This window comes from Lutjanus erythropterus, chromosome 3 (assembly GCF_056507025.1).
Source record: "Lutjanus erythropterus isolate fLutEry1 chromosome 3, fLutEry1.hap2, whole genome shotgun sequence".
Classification (NCBI taxonomy): Eukaryota; Metazoa; Chordata; class Actinopteri; order Lutjaniformes; family Lutjanidae; genus Lutjanus; species Lutjanus erythropterus.
In genome coordinates this window covers 3,975,924-3,995,789 of record NC_139319.1, presented here as the reverse complement: position 1 = coordinate 3,995,789, position 19,866 = coordinate 3,975,924, and the positions used below count along the sequence as shown (strand labels likewise).

The 19,866-nt window shown below is 39.7% G+C and overlaps 1 protein-coding gene and 1 long non-coding RNA gene across 2 annotated transcripts in view; one reads left to right on the top strand and one right to left on the bottom strand.

The window, feature by feature from the left end:
• Positions 1-19,866, top strand: part of lcor (ligand dependent nuclear receptor corepressor) — a 107,885-nt gene that overhangs the window by 70,301 nt on the left and 17,718 nt on the right. Inside the window, exons 3-5 of the mRNA XM_084714731.1 lie at positions 5,529-5,608; positions 12,412-12,544; positions 19,200-19,667. Coding sequence (XP_084570857.1) covers positions 5,529-5,608; positions 12,412-12,544; positions 19,200-19,667 — 681 coding nt within the window. The remainder of the gene's footprint in view (positions 1-5,528; positions 5,609-12,411; positions 12,545-19,199; positions 19,668-19,866) is intronic.
• LOC146329463 (uncharacterized) overlaps positions 4,609-19,866 on the bottom strand; it is a 59,898-nt gene continuing 44,640 nt past the window's right edge. Inside the window, exons 2-3 of the long non-coding RNA XR_014769819.1 lie at positions 12,382-12,526; positions 4,609-4,663 (exon numbers count right to left, since the gene is read on the bottom strand). This is a non-coding gene — a long non-coding RNA (uncharacterized LOC146329463). The remainder of the gene's footprint in view (positions 4,664-12,381; positions 12,527-19,866) is intronic.

Here is a 19,866-nt window from a genome sequence, read left to right as displayed (position 1 = left end):
AAAGAGTGTTTTCCCATTATGTGCTGTTTAAGAAACCAGGTTGCTACAGAAATTGTAACCTCATTAATTAAGTCCATGTTACGACGCTGACTGTTGTGCAGGAACTCACTTTTACTATAAAGTTTCAAGTAAACAGTAGCCCTTTTTAAACGGAGATGCCACAATATTGCTGCAAAGCAGAGGTCCGTAATTACACCAGTTTTTCTTTTTGCCCTGAATCAAACAACGCCGGCACGATGCTGCTGCAGTGTGTGGTTTTAATTAGCCAAGGTTGGGAGGATTACTTTAAAACTGTGTCGCAATAAAGCGACAGTTACTGGTAGTTACGAGCTAAAATGTGATGGTGAGATGGTGAGCAGAGGTAACTGAAAACCAACGGTTCAACCAGGGCTGCAAACGAGAAACTGTTACAGAGAGATCAGGTGAAGAATATTTTGGGCAGCCATGTTGAAAATGACGTGGGAAACAGTGAAGTGTCCACAGCACCTGCTGCACCAAACGCTGCAAAACAGTAAGGTGGTATTGGGAGAATTCACGAATTTTACGAAGCAAAAGAGGCGTGACATGTAACACAACACCGTCGGCTCTAAAACCTTCGCTGCTGGTTTAACAGCAGAGTAACAACACCACTCTATTCCACATTCATACGTTTTATAAAGAACAGCGAGTTGGAAAAACAGCAACATTTCCACCTGTGTGAAAGGGCCTCGTGTCAACATCCTCCTCAAGCTCACAAACACACGCACAGAAACTTGAGGGTGGTGGTGGCGGTGGTGGAGGGGGGGTCACGTTAGCAGTAGGACTGCAGCTAATTGGCGCCTTCCCAGGGATATTGTAAGTGGTGCGACCACAGGGTTCAAGCACAGCTCACCTTTGACCTCTTCATTACAGCGAGAGACAGAGATAGAATGAGAAAGACACGGAGTAATAGACTGTCCGCTTCTCTGTCGCACGTCTCGCAGGAATGTGAGAAGAAAGTGGACCGTGATTGGACGAGCCAGAGATGTGAGCCGCTGTGTTATTATAAAGAGCAAAGCGTGTATGAATTGTTGCTTGTGCGCACACACACACTCACACAGACACACATACAGGGAATAAAAGGGGTCAGAAGTAGAAAACTAATACAGTGTATGATCCTTCTATACTTTGACTTCTTCTGGCATCTCAGAAATTAGGACTGTATTTTTAGTTTTAGTTTTTGCATGAATTAATTGTTTTTCTTTTTTTCTTTCCCTCTTATTGTTTTTCTTTGATTCGGTCTTAATTTTCTCTGCATCTAGCAGTAAAGAAACTGCATGAGAACCTATTAATGTCAGTCTTATTTGTTGATAATATTGAGTATTAATAATTTAAATCTGTAACTACTAACTTAATTTATCAAATACATGTCATGGAGTAAATTGTGCAATATTTCCCACTGAAATGTAGCAGATTAGAAGCATAAAGTAGCATAAACTGGAATCACTCAAACTGAACTTACACACAGTACTGGAGTAAACATGTTATTTTTAGACCACTGCAACGCAAGAAGAGGAAAGTAACTGAATCCATCAAAAGAGCAAATGTGGAAAGTTAATGAGAACATGCACTTTATTTGAAGGCGTGTGCAACACAGTCACAACCATGTCATGACACCTATTATGAACATGAAGGAGTCTATGAATGTTTGTGTCTTTAGGTCAGTTCTGTAATTTATAATGAAAAGTTGACATTGTTTGCTGGTCTTTGTTATGACAACTTGATATTAATCAAGCCAGTGATGTCTTTGTTATGACAAATTGACATTAATTAACATAAAGAAACTGTTCAGTTTTATATTTTAGTATTAAACTGTGGTTGACACTGGCTGTTATGATACCATTATGAATATTTTCCTTGACGTGAAGTAAAGTGGTACATTTTGGACGTGTATAGTTAACATTGTCATGAGAAGTTGTACCACCTGGACCTGTCATAAAGGTGTCATTGAATGTTGTAAGGCCAGTTTGATAACAGAGGAGAGTGCCAATGTGATTTAGCTTACAGAGTTAGCGAATGGCCGTTCCCTAGCTGGCATTAGCTAGTCTGTTCACTTAGCCATGTAGCTAGCCACCTTATTAGGTGCTCAGCCCCGCGGGGTGCCAGGAGCCAAACCCGGAAAGAAAACCACCTCAGTGCTGTATTCCCTCACGTCAAACTGGCCAATCTTGGAAGCTGTGTTCAGTACCGACCCGGCTTGTGTAATGTAAGTTAACATAAACACAGACGTATCATAATGCTTTAAATGTGATAATGTCAGGTGGTCATGACAAAGACTCTGACAGGTTATGTTGTTTTGTTTAATGACAGGATGTCATAACAAAGACATTTTTGTCAGCTTGAAATAACAAGGACAGCTCGATCAATGTCAACTTTACATTAAAAAATATATAAATGACGGAATAATGACAGTCATAAACATCCGTAAAGGAGATGACATGGTTATGGCAGTGTAATGAGGGTCTTGTGGACACCCCTTCAAATAAAATGTGACCGTTGTCACTGTATGTTAAGTTTGAGTCACATCTGTAGATGATTCTGGAGATTCTTTTAGTGAAAAACACTTTGTTTATGTCAAACTGTAAAAGAAACGTGGGGTTTAAATTTGGTGATCTTGCGTGAAAAGGGTTGTTTAGTGAAAGTCAACAAAGACAAATTATGTTTTTGCTCAAAAATCAAAATGCGATTGCTTATTTTAACATTTTAATGTCATGTGAAGGACTGTGACTGTGTCCGTTCCTCTGCGCTGCTGAAACACCTTCAACTCGGCTTCGGCTGTTTTTCTAAGCTGCTGAAAAGGTGACATTTTGGAGACAGGAGGTTCTGACGTGACATATACTGTATGTTCGCCGTATATTGTGACCATATTGATTTTTTTCTTGTGTTTCTGTGTTCTCTCTCTGGCTCTCTGTGGAGCTGACTCGACCTTCTTTTTCCTCCTGTTGTCTGTAACACACTCCTCCTTCCTTCTGTCCTCCTTCCTTCTCTCCTCTTTCACTGCATATCTCTCTCTCTCTACACATATATACATATATATATGTATATATATATATATATATATATGTCTCTGTCACTCAGTGGTGATGCGGTTTCGGACTGAACTGAGGGTTTTTAAAGAAAGTGTAGTGCCATGGCAACAGCTCAGCTGTAACCAAGTCAACGTCAGTCTCCCCCCTCTCTGTCTCAGATCACTTCAGGTGCTCTGTTGGTAAAATGCATTTACATTCTGAAGGATGAAGATTCATGTATATAACCTGTGTAACTACACAATACTGAACTGAGAGGATTCTCAGTGAACCTGAACTGACAGTTATCATCTGAATCAATCATAAGCCCACAAGCACAGGATTAATATTGATATGAACAACCATTGATGACTAATTGTTAATTGCTGAGATTGTTGATTGTTTTAATTCTGTATGAATCAGCCACTTTAAGCATTCATATTTCATTTTCTTTGTCCTTTAGTTATATGATTTCTGTCATGCTTTTGTGATGTAAAGTGAAGGTATTTGTATGTTGTTGTTTGTTAGTTTTGGCTCCTAATTTCTCCAGAAGAACTCCAGAAGTGAGGAATTATAAAAGTTCATTGCCTAACATCCAGTTTAGTGCTTTGTTTCTTCATTAGAAGTAGTACACAGACTTTTTATACTGTAAACTTCATTGTCAGTGTTGGACTCACTAAGGTCCTAGAGTCTGAAACTCATTTCCTATTTATTATAATATACTTGCAATTATTTTCGTCAGAAAACATTTCCTTAATTACATTGACAAGGACGTTTTAAGCACGGTTCATAAAATGTCAAAAAATGCCAAGTCATCACATTCCTCAGAGTCCTTGTTGATGTCTTGTTTTGTCCCACATCTGATCTATTGTTTTGGAGCTGCACGTCCCACCAGCAGTGTTTCAGAGGCATTTTGCCCACCTGATTATGTTTACTTTCTCAGATTTTGTTGAGTTGACTTTTTACTTAAGTAGTTAAATAGTTTTTGGCTGTTTTTATTATTATGAGTCTGCACGAGATCTTTTACTTTGAGAATTGACCGGATTCCTTCAGCTTTTTTTAGGCGTCTGACCTCCTGCCTGCTCGATCTGCTCTGTGCAGACTGATGCAGCATCCATCAAAAATTAGACTCGGTGTGTATTTGAGGCAGAGCGGAGCAGAAAGTTGCTTCTGGGGCGCACCGTGGCGCTGCTGGTGGTATCACAAGCATTGTGTAGAACGGCTGCAATCAGCTGCAGTGGATGCGGTGCAGCCGTAACGGGATGCAGTCACGTCACATGGAATCCAGCTGTTAGGGAGAAAGAAGAGACATTGATGAAACTGCAACCGGAGAATTCAGACTGAATCATCATAATAGTTGCTGATTCATTTTCTGTCGTTCAGCTAATCCTTGTAGCTGTAAAACAAATTAGTGTACATTTATATTTTTAAAAACTCTTTATTGCATCCATTCATGCACACGATGATCATTTTTCACCACCACTGCAAACTCAATCATCCAGAAGACTCAGATGTATACTTGTGATCAGTAACAGAAACATGGCCATCAAGTAAACTTTCAAAAGAGAATTTGCAGTGAAATTACCTTTAGAACTTGAGGCTCTGCCCACTTCTTCATTTGATGGAGAGAAACAGGAAATCTGTGATTGAAAGCAGGATGTTTCAGTTTCATGATGCGCAGCAACAGAACTATCAGGAGACGGCAGCGAATTTCTTCATCCCGCTGAACATGTTTAACTGAAAGCAGTCCTGGAAAGGGGTAATTAGTTCTTCACAAATAGAGCTGTAGGGCATGAACACTTCACAAACTGATACCCTCGTATTTACACACACACACACACACACACACACACACAAATATGTACACACACGTAGGCGTTCATGCAGTGTATGTGGTCTTTAGGCAACGATGTATTCAATAGCGAACCGAGCTTGTCTGTCAGTCACAGCAGCGGTGGTTTTTGCACAGCACACTTGACATATGAAGTTAGTCATCGCTGTAATTTAATCATCGACTGTAATTAAAAGTGAATCATTGTAATGCTCTCGTTGTTGTGGTTTGTGGCCCCCCAGCTGTCACTCTCTGCAGGCTTCACTGGATGTTGAATGAAAACAGACAATTTCTCCATTGATTCATCCACACCTCATTTACAGCTGGTTTTACCATGAAACCTGGATATTTAAACTGAATTAATGCAAGAGTCGAACACGCAAAGCAGAAACAAAACATATGAGCCTAAAAAAGAAAAGAAACAAAATAAATATATATACATATATATATATATATATATATATATATATATATATATATTTTGCCGTTGGGTTCTTTATTTTCCTTCAGGACTCAAAACATTTTTGCGGGTTAAACCACAACCACACAAGTCTGCTGATATTTCTTAAGGCCTGAAAAGTCTTTTGACTGCTAGAAGATGCACTGAGTTGGGAAATACTGATGGATTATGGGAGTCAGAGTCCTGATTTAACATGTCGCTCTCTCCTATCCAGACTGTGAACCCGAGGAAGTGTCTGACTGGTCCTTCGATGAAAACTGTCTCTTCTGCTGCTTAAGACGCGAGAAAGTCAAGGTAGGAGACACCACGACATGTTAGCGTTAATCTCTTCTGCTCCACTCCTCCCTACCATAGACACTTTTTGTGATTTGTAGGGGGGGCAGGGTAGTTTTTAGGGGGTAGCAGGTCAACATTATCTGAACGGTGGAAACCTGAAATATAGATGGCACGCAGTTCAACACTGTCAAGTTTTTCTAGGCATAGATCTGTAATAAATATTGTATTTTCCTCAGACACCTTTTCAAAGTTTGAAAACTTTAGTGTATTACAACATTATGGCGGAAGTATATGATGGTCATGCACATGCGCTATCATGTCTCATAAGCTGTTGCAGCAGTTTCTGGGCTGCAATTGGTGTGAAATTTAGCCATTTTTGACCAATCAAGAATTGATAAAAATTGTCAAAAATCCCTCCAAAATACCACATCAACACACCGAGTCATTGAGAAAAACCATAGGAATATTCATACTCATGAGTACAGTTGGGTTCATTGAATCCACGAAAATCTCAGCTTTCCAGTCATATCAAATTTAAGGGGGTTTAGGGACCCCGATATGCAGAAATGTTCAAATGGAAAATAACACATTTATACAACATGCAAAAGAAACTGCATGTTTTTTGCCCAACACTGCAGGGGATCAGGATAAAGTGGACATGTCTGTACAGGGCAGACCATAAAACCCATTTTCACTCAGACATATTGAGGTGAAAGGTCAAGGGACCCCTTTGAAAATGGCCTGGCCAGTTTTCCCCTCGCCTAAATTTAGCTCAGCTTTGGAGTGTTATTTACCCCGCTTCCAGATAAGCTAGGATGACGTGGTCGGTTCTAATGGATCCGTTGGGTGCTTTAGCTTCGTACGAGACCACGACAGTCTCTGAAAGACGGTAATGTTGACTGTGGAGCTGAAGAGGTTAATAAGGTCCTGGGTTCAGAACGACCAGGGCAGGCACAGGCTCTTCTGTGTGGAGTTTGGACACTCATCTCATGCTAACAACAGATTTCCTCTGCCGTATAAATGTATGCTGGGTATTAGAAATCCTCCTGTTGTGCTTTACCAAACTTAAGGGTGCAGGTTTGATTTCAGAAGTGTAAATTAACTGAGCAAATAACAAAATAACAAACTGGTGTATTTGCATTCTTTACTACTTACTTTACTGTCTTAGTTTCGACTTATATTCCGCTTCTAGCTTCTTTTTTTAGAACAAAATTACTTTCAAATTAAAGTAAATTAAATGATATTTTTCAACCCTAAGTAGTGTCTGCAGGTATACAGCCTCAACATCCTTCTGCAGTAAGGTAGGGTAGCCTGTATGTAGCCTGAGAGGTAAGACCCAGGGCAAAAAAAAAAAAAAGTCCCCAAAGCACCACTACAGCTCATTAAGCACATTCCTTCGAGCTTGTGATAATAATTGAAGGCAACTCAGATGACTGTATTAACATTTATAAAATCCCCAGTAGAAATTACGCTCTTGATCAAAGTATGCATCTTGTTCTCGGAGAGTTTTAAGCTTAAAAAGTCAACAAACGTCCTCAAAGACATAGAGAATGTGTAGAGCTCGAGGGAATAGTTTGACATTGTCTGCATTTTATAAATACACTTAACACTTCCTCGGCTATCTCTTAATTTTCTTAGACAGCTGGATGAGAAAATTATTACCACTCTTATATCTTTATGCTAAATATGGAGCTAGAACCAGCAGGTGATTAGCTTAGCTGAGGATGAAGAGATAAAATAAAAAGAGATAAAACAAATGAGAAATAACGTGTTAGGTAGTCAAATTTAAAGGTGCTGGTGGGCAGATGTTGTACAGACCTGTGCTAATAGTTTATGCCGAGCTAAGCTGATCGACTCCCAGGTGTAGCTTCTCATCTTACTCTCAGCAAAAGAGCAAACAAGCATTTTGCTCAAAATGTCAAACTATTCCTTTAAACAAAATTTCTGTTTTACAGAAACTAACAAACAGAAGTTTTGACCTTTTTAAAGCTCTGAGGCATTATTAATTATTGAGTTTAATATATGAACCTTTGCATCATTTGGCAGACACTTTTACCCATAGCTCAGAATAAATTAATTATCAATATCTGTAATAAATTACAAACGCCTTGAGTAAAATATAATGAGAATATACTGTGTGCACTATGTTCAAAATATAATAAAGCCTGAAAACCATCCATCAGGCTTTTCACTCCCATTGTATGTGTGATAGGTTAAGAAGGGGGGAGGGGTGAGAATCTTTCATTCTGATGCTCAGATTTTCAAAGAGACACATAATAAAAATGAAAAGAGGAATCAATGTGATTTCATCACATTTTTTCATGTGTATATTCTGCAGGGAAAAAGGTAGTCGTACTTTCTGCCAAATACACCACTTGTGTTAATTTTGTGAAGACATTTCCGTCCTTTGTCCACGCGTTTTGTGTGTTTTTGTCTGCCGCCATTTTTGAGCTTTCTCCACATCTTTGTCTCCCCTCCTCCTCCTCCTCCTCCTCCTCCTCCTGCGTACTTGTTATTTGTGTTGTTCAACCATCATGGTCTTGACCCCAATTTAGCTTATGAAAGGAACACGACATAATGACTTGGAGGTGTGTGTGTGTGTGTTTTGTCTGTATGTGTGTGTGTAGGTGGAAAAGCTAGGAAGATGGTGACATGGTTGTAAATTAGTGAGACTGTAGTGCCTCCTCACAGAGTTCATCACTGGCTAAAAAGTGATCAGAGCAAAACAATAATGATTTTATTGGACCAACTACTGCGTGATACAAATAGATACATGGATGTTGTGGACCTGTTTCTGCATCTTCTGCAACAGACAGTGCAATGATGTGACACAGCCACTTGCCATTACAGGTCTCCGCTCCAACACAAAATGAAGAACAAAAGGGGGCGGCCCCTTAACAGCCCCTAGACGTGAGCCCTTGTTACTCATCACCCCCCTCTGTGTCACCATATCGGATGTTCTGAACTCCACAAGGGATGTGTGGAAAATAGAGATGCAATTTAGGATTATTTTCTTTGCCAATTAAACTTCTGATTATCTTCCAGGTTTACAGATTAGTGGTTTAAGCTCTAAAATGTTAAAAAAAAAAAATTCTCATGATCATTTCCCAGAAGCCAAATTTGACCTCCTCAGATTGCTTATTTTGTCCAATCAATGCTCCAAAACCCAAAGACTGTTAATGTACCATCATAAGTCACAAAGAAAGGCAACAAATCCTCACGTTTAAGAAGCTGAAATCAGCAAATGTTTGACATTTTTGCTTGAAATTTTCTTTCCCTCAACTTATTGATTAAGTGACAAAATGTTTCCGCTCTAGTGAATATAGAGACAAATTAATTAATCAAAAAAAAGTTTTTGATTTCAGTTTCATTTTGCAGAAATCTTACCTACGAGAGCGTCCGCGCTCCCGTTTGCATATCTATTTTTAAATTCCAGTAGAATTGCAACCAAATAAGATGGAGCAATAATTCTTTTTGCATATAAAAGTGGAGGAGTTACACTGCATATCACATGTTCAATGTGTCCCAGAGCGCTGTTTACTTCCACTAATGGGTGTGCAGAAATCCAGTAAAAACGATTTTCTTTTTTTTGTGGTTTATTGCACTTTTTAGCAATGTATTTACTTGGTATGGGCATAAGTCCATACATCTTATTAAAATTTGGGATATTAGGGTTGTATTGCTGTATATCAAATTAAAATGCTCCAAAAAATGGTAAAATAAAATAATGATAATGATAATAAAACAGTAAAAATGTAAAGATCTGCTCTGGTGGACTTGTTCTATGGTAGGGCAAAAAGGGTTAAAACTTGCAACAGTTGGAACAAAATGTCTCTCTGCTGCTTGTAGTGTGGAATTTCTTCTCACAGTTTGTAACAAAACTATTTCAACTCAAACGGAGCAAATACGATCAACAGTAACCGATATACTGTAGGTTTCTTGTTAGCCATGGAGAGTTATTAAATTTGGAGAAACTTTATGGACTTTGTGAAACACTGTCAATGACAAATACTTAATTATTTGGACCTTCTTATAAATTCGGCAAATGTTTCTATGTTGGCTTCTACTGTTGGGCCTCCAGTTGAAAATAATAATGCATTTGGTCTTAACAAACAGAAATGAAGTAGCTACGTGTTACAGAGCGAAGATGTGAGATCTGATCACAAGATGCATGTGGAAACGTTTTATAATGTCAGGTGTGAACTGACGTACTTAGAGCTCTCCACTTGTGATTGGATCAGCTGAGACGTATCTTAATACAGGCTCTTACTTGCTCATTTTGGAGCTTCTGACTGTACCACACGGTCTTCATCTGCAGGGGGGAGTTTGCTCAGTTGTCATGAAATTCTAGACGTTTTGACTTCCCATTAGGCAGAGGACATTTTAGGGACTTTTTGTTCATGTTTTCCACGTCCTTCTTTATTTTTGGGATGTGATTGAGCAAGTGAATGAGGGAGGGAAGGAAGTTAGGAGGGGTCGTCCTTCCCTCGTCCGTTGCTTGTTTTTCAACTTGACCTCAGCCCGACCTTTGAGGTCGGCCATCTGTCTCCTAAAAACAACCTTGGTTCACCACCAACCCCCTCCATCGACCCCCATCTGTCTCCCTGTGCCCCTTTTTCTGTCTCCTCTCGCTCTGCTCATGCTAACAAAGCTGTGCTAACACTCACAGCAGCAAATTTCTACAGCGCTCACTGACGTCACTGAGGATGTCTATATAATGTACACTAGCACAACAAAGTGTCTAGTGTGTAATATAGTTATTACAGATAAGACGTGAGTGTAACAAAAAAAGAAAAAAAAAAACAATCTAAATCAATCAACGTAGCAAAATCAATTAAACAAAGCCTAGCAGGGATTACAGGAGATCTTTTCAGCGGTGTTGTTTGACTGGACAGTAATTATGTTAGCCACTCAGAGTGTGCAAATTATAATAAGACAAATAATAAAGAAAATTTTGCAGCAGCATTAATTGTATTTCACTCCTCATTCAACACTATTTTCATCTTTTATTCATCCGTTGGGGCTTGAAAGCTCTCTCTGTCTCACTGTTATTACCCTCTGCTTGTTTGTGAAATGCCAGAGGAGCTTCAAGTGGGCGGGAACCATTGATTCATTGATCTGAAGCCACGCAAACTGCCGGCAGATAGAGAGAGCTGAGGGGGTTAAAATAAAGCCAGGATGGAATAATGAAAGCCTTAAAAACACTCTCATCTCCATTTGTTCCTTTGGCTGCACTGGTGCAAACACACATACACACACACACAAATTCTGTGCTCAGTGTTGTGAGGACAACGGCGACACACTCATTACAACTAACACTAACAGTGCTGTTAATTCCTTCTGCGATTCAGAGGCTGAATTCACACATTTCCTCTTAGTGGTTGTTTGTTTCATGATAATGTTTCGTTGGTAGAGCCACATATCAGCGGCACTAATACCTTGGATATCCTGAGGAAACCATTCGATTGGCTGTCAGATTTAAAAGACCTGCCTCCAACAACGGCACCTTCGCAGAGAAGTGAACTGTCCCGCCACCACTTCTCCCTACAGTGCCATTTTATTGGTTACTGTCCAGCACATATGTACTTTTTTTAAAAAAAAACTCTTCCCAGTGGCTTGAGCTGATTAATAATCACACTCATCGTGTTCTGCAGCCTTGTTATCATCACCCTCCCCAAAATGTGACTTCATAGCAGTTTGTAAGAGTAGAGATCAGACCAGTAATTCAGGAGGATGTCAGTTTACTGCACCTGCCTTTACAATAACAGACTTTATTGAAGCTTCCTGTCTTAAGTGCAGCATAGCTCCTTTAAGGAATGGATCAGTAGTGAAAGTGTAAGAGAGAGAAAGCGAGTGGCAGACTGAGAGTGACGGTGATGCCCACAGTGGAGCAGAAAGCTGTCAGTCTGCCAGTAACACACAGTTCAGTTTACAGTGTCGGTTAATAAACTCAACTAAATTTCCCAACTGGTGGGAAAGTGAAGGAGGTTAGAAACCAAGACAGACCAAGAAAGGCTAAGGTTAAGCTAACGCCCTTTCAAAAGCTTTGTAATCCAGCCCTGTGAATTCCTTGCAACCTTGCAATTTTGTCCAAACTTGGCAACTTCTCCGCAAATTTGACAGTGATCAGTCGTAGCAGCCCCCCACGCAAACGTCATACATGTACATCTCAACCAACTCAATATTTTGTTTTATTGTTCACTGTTTTTTTTTTTCATTTATTTATTCATTTATTTTTAACACTGGTACTGAAAATAAAACATCTGTCACTGACACTTAATGCTCTGTGCACCTTCATTTTATAATCTTGTGCTGTTTTGACTGAGTTTGAGCTAAAAAAAAAATGTTGCACGCCCAGGTGCACTTTGTCATCTACACATAAAGATTGTTTTCGTAATCCTGAGCGTTAAGTTACTTAGAACGCTCACAATACTGACTGCGGTTCTGTTCTCCCTGGAACCATTGGCCTTTGATTTTAAAGAATTATACTAAATATATGAATGTATATTAGATTGTTAGTTGCACAAAAGAAGACATCTGATGATTTCACCTTGATTAACTGAGCAACAAAATAATAAAAAATGACATGTTAATCAACAATAATAATAACGAACTGGAGTGGTAATTATAAATGTGGATATTACAATAGTATGGAGAGGTCTGCAGGTACCAGGTACCATGGACATCTACAGCTGGACGTCATGGACACAACTGGTGGGGGAGGGATTAATGTGATGATGTGTAAAGGGGTTAATATTTTTAATTTTTTGACAGAGCAGACCTTTACTCACTCATTTGTCTCTGTGTGTTTGTCTGTGCAGGAGCACAGCGTAGAGAACGGTGGAGGCAGCCAGGTGCTGTCTGAGTGTGGAGACTTCAAACAGGAGCAGTCTCGGATCAGCCGGCTGGAGAGACAGGCCCAAGACTTCCTCAATGCTGTGTTCCACAGAAAAGGTAACACACACACACACACACACACACACACACACACACCTCTCATCAGTCATTTCATTACTCATTTTCACATCCCCTCTGGTCATAACGGGAATATCATTTAATGTCCAGAGGTTTATTTCAAGTTAAGTCAGAAAATTTGGTTAATTCCCAGGGGAAATCAGTAAATATAAGGAAATATAATGATCCCTAGAAGAGAATATAATACCAGAGTGTATTTTGAATTTCAGACATCTATTGCATTTAATTATTTTCCATCTTAACTGGAGATGAAACCAGACAATTTGCAATTAATCATTTTTAGAATTTTTTTTACGACTTGAAGGCACTTTGCTACGAAAAGTAATGGAAAACTTGTAGAACTGACCACAGCAGAAATCCTGCTTTTTATTCCTTTTCACTGCAGTTATTCCTGTGATTAAAAATAGCATCATAAGTTTAATCTTCTATCCAAGAGCCACATTTTTTTTTGTCAAATTTTCTTGAGAAAAAATGCAATAAAATAACACAGTAATTTTATCTGCAGAGAGTAAACTTTTCTACCAGTTCCCACTTATAATGTTTTTCACGTGTGTCCACATTTGGGCAATTCTGGCCTGCAAAAGAGGGAGCCGTATGTCAGAATATCTATAATAATTTTTAACTGTTTTCTTGAGGAGACCAGAGACATCAAAGATTTAAACCTTTCAGTTATTAAAACTATGGGCTTGGGGAACTAATGTTGGTGGTTAGTTTTACCTTTTGAGTTGTGGAAAACTATGCATTATGTACGAGTTGGTACACAAGTCTCAGTCAGAGAACGATGTGTGAATTTAGTGTCATCTGCATGATTATGCAAATTTGTGCAGTTTGGATAAAAAGGGGATCAAGGATCGATCCCTGAGGGACACCACATGTAACTTCTTCAAAGTTTTGCAACTGGGACAAAGACATTTCTACCCTCCAGGTAGACCCTAAATCGGATAAGATCTGGGCCAGAGAGGCCGACCCACTTTTCCGACCTGTACTAACAGTGCCATCATTACCACGAGAGGCCATGTGGGAAACTCTGTAGAAGGTTATTTTACATGGTAGTGTCAGACTGAGCTGATGAGAAACTAGTGCTGAATTTGGGAAGGCGGAGACGTTCAAAATAGGGGAAATGATATCACCCACGAGTTCTGCCACATCAGCTGACTTTACACAAACAAAACACAAACAAAGCGCACAAAATACATGAATGCAACTTAAACTATTAAAAACATGTCACAGAAGCGCTAATCAGAGCCAGATAGAGCCCTGCTGGGGTGGATATCTGGATAACAGCTAACGGATATCCAGGCTAAGACTTCCTCTTCCACGAGCAGGTCATTGTTCACAGTCCAGATTTGTAATTTGAGATGCAAGAATGGAGCTGGAGTTGAGCTTGGCTGCTCTCTATGAGCAGCTATCTACATATGAATGCAGCTACTTTTTAACAAAAAAAAAGCCAAATTTTTGTCAGACGGATTCCAAGATTACATTTCTGCAATATTTTGCTCTTTTCACGGATTGTTTACCTGCATGCAACCAAAGCCAGCTCAAACATGATTGGCCAGTACGGCTTGGACTACAAACAGAAACCAGACAGTTTATGATTCCAAAGTCTTATCCCTTGCCTACAGATTCTGCATTCATAGATAATCTGTTCAGTGATTATATGGGTGTTGCAGAACTTAAGAGCCAAATATAAATATGCACTAAAGTCAATTATTGTCCTGGTTTCACATTCAAACATGGTGATAACCCTGAATGTTGCTTTTACTTTCATCCTGGTGCTTGTATTCACCTGCTCTGTCAGCTTGGGCGCAGGCCTCAAATCAGAATCCCCTCTGGTCGTTCAAAGTCAGAATATTTGCTGAGTTGCTATAATCCCCCTCCAAACTGGGAGTGTATCATGTTCAGTCCTGAGGCAGGCAGATATTTTGTGACAGACGAGAGCTGAGCCTGGTAGACTGTGGTTGTGTTGTGTTTTTTTCTGGGAGGGCGAGAGGGAGGAAGCAGATGTCTGTCCAATCAATGTCTGGCCCCAATCAATCTGGCTTCACTCACACAGGCAAAGCTGCCTGTGGAGCTGCCATATATAGACGGAGAGAGAGAGTCACACTGGCATGATCACACACACACACACACACACACACACACACACACACACACACACACAGCCATTATTTACAGTAACAGACCTGTCAGCACATAGTCAGGTGCACAAATACTGTTAAAACAAGTGCACAATCACCAGCATGAAGGAATAAGACTCAGGAACATGTTGTCATGCAAAGTCACTGAGCTGCCTGACGTGATGTACTGCTCTGTGTCTGTGGTCAGTTTTTTTTTATGATGATTCATAAACCGCTGGATGTTACAAACCAGGCATAACACTGGTGTAAGTATTTTGATAATCAATTAATTGTTTCAGTCATTTCAAAGCTAAACTGTCAAACATTTGCTGGTTTCAGCTTCTTAAATGTGAGGATTTGCTGCTTTTCTTCATCATTCATGATAGTAAATGAAGAGTCTTTTGGAGGGTTTTGGACTTTTCTTTTTACAATTTTTTTACATTTTGCAGACTAAACAATTAATTATGAAAATAATTGGCGGATTAATCAAGGATAAGTAATCATAAATTAATTAATTAATTTAAAACCTGAAACACGACCTAAAACTTATTCTTAGTTGACCCTTCCAAAGCCCCGCCCCTTTTTGCTTTGTGCTCCAATAATATTTGAGCAAGCCTGGCACCTTTCTGCTTTACTGTATCGAAAACAAAAAACAAATTTTTAGGATGTTTAAAGGATGTTATTGAGTGACTTGTAAAAGCAAGATATACATCTGAAGTTAGCTAATGTTAGCAAAACCCTACTAACTAGTAATCTACATCACTCATTAGCAAGCTAGTTAGCTTGCATTTTGCCAACATTAGTTAGCTAGCTAACATTAGCTAATTTTGCGCTACTGTTATTGAAAATCAGAGCAAAAAGGGCAGGGCTTAGGAAGGGGGATTGTTAGTGCTGTTTTGTAAATTCAACATTAAAGTTTCCATCCACACATTAAACTTTGATTCTAGTTGCATAATAACTACTTAGACCACAATCTTTAACAAGTCCTGCAGAGCATACTATAATACTATACACACACACACAGCAAATTAATATGCCTTCACTTCAGTATATGTGTACATCAGAGTTGCAGCCATTTTCGTCTGTCATCGTGCCGCCTCACAAAACTTCCTCTCTCAGGGTGGACGGCAGAATTCCTCAGCTACTCGAGGAAATGTTTCATGAAAAATGCAGCTGCCAAATCACTTGGCTTTGTTGCAGCAAGGCAACATCTCTTGTGTAGCTTTGCACAAGCACGCGGTGTTACACAACGGCCATTTCCTAGTGAGCGCAGCACGCAGAGTCGCTGCATGCTGGGGTTTCCCCAGGAGATTTCCCAAGGTGGCAGCATGAAACCTGCACCTGTCAAAATGGAGCCGTATAATTAGGGCACGTTTCCAGCAAACTAACCAGCTTCCTGGGTTTTCTTAGCATTCAAGGCCTGTTTGATTGTGGCAGAGTGGGCAAAAGGCCACACAGTGTGTCTACATACCAGAATAACTAATTGCCTGAAAGTATTGGGTCTTTGACAGAACACAACAGGTACTTCAGTGTGCTGTTAAGCTCTTTTATTGTCATGTCAACAAGATCATTTCAGTGGCAGGGATTAAACAGCGCGATGTTTAGGTAGAACACAGAAGTCAAATAACATTACCAAGGGATTAAGCAATCTATCACACATAATAAATGGCAACAGCACCTACGCACAGGTCTGTGACACAGCTTTACAGCAGCCTGTACTTGACATAAAGTCACAGTTTAATGACAGAGAAGAACATCAGAGCCAAAACACAACTGAAACAAAGAGCACACACATATATATATATATATATATATATATACATATATATGGCAAATATGCAAATAATCAATTTTTTTTTTGGTAGTTTCTCTATTTCCTTTAACTTGAGGTTTTTCAGATTGATGTTGTTGACCAGCACACAGCACTGATTTTATCCTCCAAAAAGTACAAACAATTGTTATTCAGTAGAATTGTGACATGTGCCTAAATACATATTCATGTAAGTGTATTTTTTTTATTGAATATCAGTTAAAGAGTTAATGATTTAATGTGGGAGGTTGTTTTTCTCTTAACACTGTCATTTTCAAAACACTTATAACAGTGTTTACTGTCACAGCGGCTTTAACCATCTCTTTAACGCTTAATTTTGTTTTGACATCAACATTTTTTATTATTACGACGCTTCGTGGAATGATCAGAAAGGCAAAATAAGAAGTCACACAATTAGAAGAGCTGCTGCCGGGCTGTTGTTGGTCTGCAAGGAATCAAAAGTTTAAATGGTAGAGCGGTTTTTACAGTATTTGTCACACATTTGCTACTTGAGACAGAGGACACAGTTCGATGAAACAGCAATCAAACTATGAAACACCCAGAACTGGTTCAGATGAGTTGAGAAAACTGGGTGATAATTGAAAATTACTGAAAATAACTTGAGGAAGAAACAGCGAGTTGAAAACAGGAAGCACGCTGGGATAGCAGATGTGTGAGGCGTGTATGGAAAATTTGAGCACATACCTGCTGTACTATGAAATCACGGCACCTTCACCTCGCTCAATAGGAAGGATTAAGTGTTGTATAAACTGTGTGATTTTTGGATTATATCAGCATAGCTTCAGGATTATATTTTTGGGCTAATGTATTGTTCGGAGGCTTTAGGGTTTGCCTCAGTGGCACGCATGAACGTATCCAAATAATATAGCTGCTGGTTATAAAGAGATAAGTGCAGTTGACTTATCTGGGACAACGCCAGATTAATGCATTAATAACAAACGTGTCGTCATTATTGCTGTTTTGCTCGGCGCGTATTAACCGATGAGATCAATGACCAGTGTTTGATGTGGGTTTGTTTTGTCACAGCAGGGGATAATGGAAAGTTTGATTTTAACATCTGTATTTTTCTCCCAGACTCTTAGTGGCCTTCTGGATCTTGTTAGATTTTCTCTTTTATTTATAGAAAGATAAATATATATAAATATATAAATGGAACTGATTTAATGATAAAAGCAGAAATGCAAACTGATGATTTGATTTGTTTTGACACGGTATGATGTGATAAAATACCTTAATTCAGAGTGTGCTGACCTTTTGTATTCAGTGTTGTGGGAGCGGCGTCTGCACAAAAACAAGAACAACCTGGATTGTTTGTAGGTTTGTTAAACTGGGTTGGAAGATACCTGGAGAACCAGAGTGCAGTATTAGCTTCCATGAAAGATCACGGCAGATCCACTGCATACGCAATTATCTTCAGGGTGAAGGTCACAACATGTCCAGGATGTGGACATCACATCCTCTGTCCCATGCAGCATTCAGCCGCTTAAGAAACCTTAATCACATGGCCTGAATTTGGCACTTTCTTGAACTTGCACTTGATGTCCTTTAACAATCATTTCCCCAAAATGTTGTTTTTTATAATGTTTTTTTATGATGCTTTAAATCTGGGAAGTCACATGCCTGACTGGGCAAGTGGTAAGACAGAATTAAACCAGCAGAAACTTCTGTTTTCAGCCTCTCAAATACGTAGTTTTCCTGCTTTTCTTTGTTTATCATCATATTAAACTGAACATCTTTGGGACGGTTAAAGACATCACCTTGGATTCTGAAAAACTGGGATGGACATTTTTCACTTTTATCTGACATTTTATAAACGTCACATCCCTGAATTGAACCTGACAATCAACTTTAGTCTTTGTTTTGCTAACTGCTAATAAATAAAACTATTTGGACAGGGTCAAGTAAAAATGGACTCTAGGTAAGTAGATTCCTGACCTACAAGCCCAGCCAGGCAAGTAAAAAAAAAAAAAAAAAAAATGAAAACAATGATATTTAATTGCCCCCAGGGTAATAAAGGTTTCATTAATTAATACAATATGATAATGGTTTGTTACAAAAGAATATCATGTAATATCTGACAGTATAATATCTGATACAGTAGCAAACTTTGTCCTGTAGATGACATTTTTGTCCTGTCATTAAAGTATATCATCAAAAAGCATCAAAATCTTCATTATATTCAGCTTTTCTCTTACCTAACTATAGTGGAAAATGTACCATAGTAGTTATGAATAAAAACTGCTCTGAAATAAAATAAATTTGTGGGTGATAGTAAGGCTGCAGCTAATAATTACTTTCATTACCTATTAATCTTTCAGTTATGATTTCAGTTTAATCTAAAAAATGTCAGAAAATTGTGAAAATGACCATTTTAATTTCCCCAAAGCTCCAGGCAGTGTCTTCACATTACTGGTTTTGTCTGACCAACTGAAAGATACTCAATTTATGCAGGTGAGGACGGTGGCAGTTATCTGCTGTGCACACTGATATCATGGTGCTTTCATGGTGGTCAATAGGCAGGATTAAGAGCGGCTTCTCAGTGATTTTTGGATTATTTCAGCGGAGCATCAGGATTACATTTTGAGGATGAAATGAGATAAATAAACCAGTGAACATGGCAGTGACCAAATTCCTGGCGGACACGATGCTGACACGTTTGTTCCTCTGTCTGTCTGTTTCTCTCCAGACCTCCCAAGTTTCTCAGAACCTCACATTCCTCTAGTGGCTCGTGAGATCATGCAGCGAATGATCCGCCAGTTCGCTGCCGAATATACCTCAAAAACTACTCAGGACGACTCGCCCCTGCCCAACGGCATCATGAAGGACCAAAGCCTGCCGAGAGCGGCGTCTCTGGCCCCGGCCCCGAGCTCCCCGCCAGGGCCCCTGCCCGCGCCGAGCTCCCCTCCATCGTCTGCCTCCTCCTCTCCGTCCCCGACCCCGGGGCCGGGCCTCAGCCCCACCTCAGCCGCCGCCGCTGCCTCAGCGCCCGCCTGCAGCAACGGTACGGGAGCCAGTAACGGTGGAGGAGGAGGAGGTACGGCTGCTGCCTCTGCACAGAACCCCGTCCTCAGCAAGCTTCTCATGGCCGACCAGGACGGCCCGCTGGACCTCTCCGTCAAGAAGAACCAGGAGGACCCGGAGCCCAGTCAGCAGGGTGAGAGCAACAACACACACACTTAGTTTTTGTCACCTCTGAAGACATTGTGTTGACTTCCAGTAACTCCTCAGTGGACCTTAATCCCTAAAAAAAAAACAGTCTTAAACCTAAAATAAATTAACAACCTCATGGCACCGGCTTTTTGTTCCCAGACAGTGGAGTTTCCACAATGTGACTGTGCAAACACAGTTTCCAT